General features: G+C 47.9%; 1 protein-coding gene across 2 annotated transcripts in view; it reads right to left on the reverse strand.

The window, feature by feature from the left end:
* The window catches only part of Ubac1 (UBA domain containing 1), a 23,848-nt gene that overhangs the window by 8,254 nt on the left and 13,312 nt on the right, over window positions 1-2,282 (reverse strand). For both annotated transcript variants that reach the window (XM_029474336.1, XM_021150867.2), the window contains exons 7-8: window positions 1,319-1,553; window positions 120-206 (exon numbers count right to left, since the gene is read on the reverse strand). In XM_029474336.1, the coding sequence (XP_029330196.1) occupies window positions 120-206; window positions 1,319-1,553 (322 nt within the window). The remainder of the gene's footprint in view (window positions 1-119; window positions 207-1,318; window positions 1,554-2,282) is intronic.

Here is a 2,282-nt window from a genome sequence, read left to right on the forward strand (position 1 = left end):
AAAAAAAAAAAAAAAAAAAGCACCATCTCCAACTATGTGTGGAAGTCTTGACACAAGGGACATTCCCAATGCATGCCACATGAGGTACAGGGGTGTGAGAGTCTCAAAGTGGAACTCACAGCAGCGTTCTGCTGGTTGTTGTTCACTCGGAGGGCATCAATCACTTCCTTCTCNTCAAAGCCCATCTCCATCAGCGAAATGACAGCCTAAGAGGAAAGAACAAGCTGGTCAGAACCTCAGAAGAGGACACTGCCACCAAGAAGCAGTAGCACTGCAGTACAGGCTTCCTTTAGTCAGTCACAGGCAGAAGGATAGCATTGGGCACACATGAGGTAGCAAAGAGCACCCGCCCTTAAAACCAGGGCAAAGCAAGGAAATGTTTCACCTCTGCAGCCAAGGGGAGAAGTCAGAGCCTGGGCAGTGCATTTGCTACTGCACATGAGTATACCAGGACCACTGATGGAATACAGGCCCTAGGTGGCAGTTTTCCTTAGCTGGGTAGATATAAAGCCCCAACCTGGCCAATGGGATTCCTATAAAAAATACAAGCCAGGGGGCTAGAGAGATGGCTCAGCGGTTAAAAGCACTGATTGTTCTTCCAGAGGTCCTGTGTTCAATTCCTAGCAACCACATGATGGCTCACAACCAACTGGAATGGGATCTGATGCCCTCTTCTGGTGTGTCTGAAGACAGGTACAGTGTACCCATATAAATAAAATAAATAGATCTGAAAAAAATACAAGCCACAGATGATACCCTAAGAAAACCATTTATTCAACATGGCAAAATCTAGGGAGCAGGTAGCATGCAGCCTGAGTAGGCTGATCTGTAAGTTGAAAGTGAAAGACCAAAGGAAGAATTAAAACTCCAGCAAAGAAGAGGAAGGTGCATAAAGAACACAGAGGGGAGAAAGTATCAACGCAATGATGGTAAGGTGACCATAAGTGTGGACCTGAGCAGCTGACGGAAGGCGCACAGGTATCCCACATCCTGGTCCTGATCCAGTAGCCAGCATGATACACTCCTCCTCCCTCGCCAGCCCACAACAAGTTCCTCTAGCTCTCTGAACACTGGCCACCCAAAGGCCACAGCAACAGGTGCAGCAGCACCTGTAGGGGACATAAGCTTGTATGTTCAACTTTCCAAGAGATGTCACTGAGCAGGAAGAAGCCACCTAGACCCAAGCATGGATTTTATATATGAGCAGCCAAGTCCCCAGGCCTGAATGAGAAAGACCTGCCACAGACTCCAGCAGCCCTGGTTTCCTTGCACAACACACACACAAACCCAACCCCATACTGAGCCCCCCATCACATACCCGAGCATCTGCTCGAAATTCCTTTTTCCTGCGTATCTTCTTGAAGATTTCTGTGAGCTCATCCCGGNACTCCTCATCTTCAACACTAGTTCCCACAGCAGCTTCAGAGGAGGTGGAGGAGATAGTGGCTGCAGCACTGGCTCCTGCTTGAGCCGCATGGCCCGGAAGAGGTGTGTCAATAGCTGGATCTTCTGAGTGTTCAATTAGCCACTCCATGGCCTGAGGCACTGACATGCTGGAAGGGGACAAAAGATTCTTAACTCCTCCAGGATGGTTACTGAAAACTTTCCTATCCTATGTACTCCAATATGTTTCAACAGAGATAGCAAGACCAGCAGCAGCAATGGTGACATATGATCTCTTGGGATGGAAACCTCCACAAAGCTCTTACCTCCAACCCCCAAGACCCAATAAAACAAGCATAGACACATGCCCAAAACACAAGAGACAAAGGAGTCCAGGTCCTAGGTGCACAGCACAAAGAACACTGCTGTTGACCAGCTCTGTTCTATAGACTTCATATGGGACCCGAGTGAGTATTAAAACCAGAAGTGCAAGAAGACTATTAAGAATCCCTCTCCAGCCAAGAGCAGGTCTGGCTCAGAGCTCTCCTAACTTGAGAGTGCAGGATACATTTACAGAGTGATTTTTAACCCTCCTAACAGCCAGGTATCATGGTTCACACCTTCAATCCTAGCTACTAAGGAGCCTAAGGCAGGAGGACTACATAAGTCCAGGAGTTCAAGACCAGCATAGGTAAGAGACCCTCAACACACACACACACACACACATCCCAAAAGATCATATATGAAAGCACTTCTGAAGCACAACAATAAGGTGCCTCTACTAGAACACCCAATTAGAAATGACTCAATTGGGGCTGGTTAGATGGCTCAGTGGGTAAGAGTACCCGACTGCTCTTCCAAAGGTCCGGAGTTCAAATCCCAGCAACCACATGGTGGCT

Source organism: Mus caroli, chromosome 2 (genome assembly GCF_900094665.2).
Source record: "Mus caroli chromosome 2, CAROLI_EIJ_v1.1, whole genome shotgun sequence".
Taxonomy (NCBI): Eukaryota; Metazoa; Chordata; class Mammalia; order Rodentia; family Muridae; genus Mus; species Mus caroli.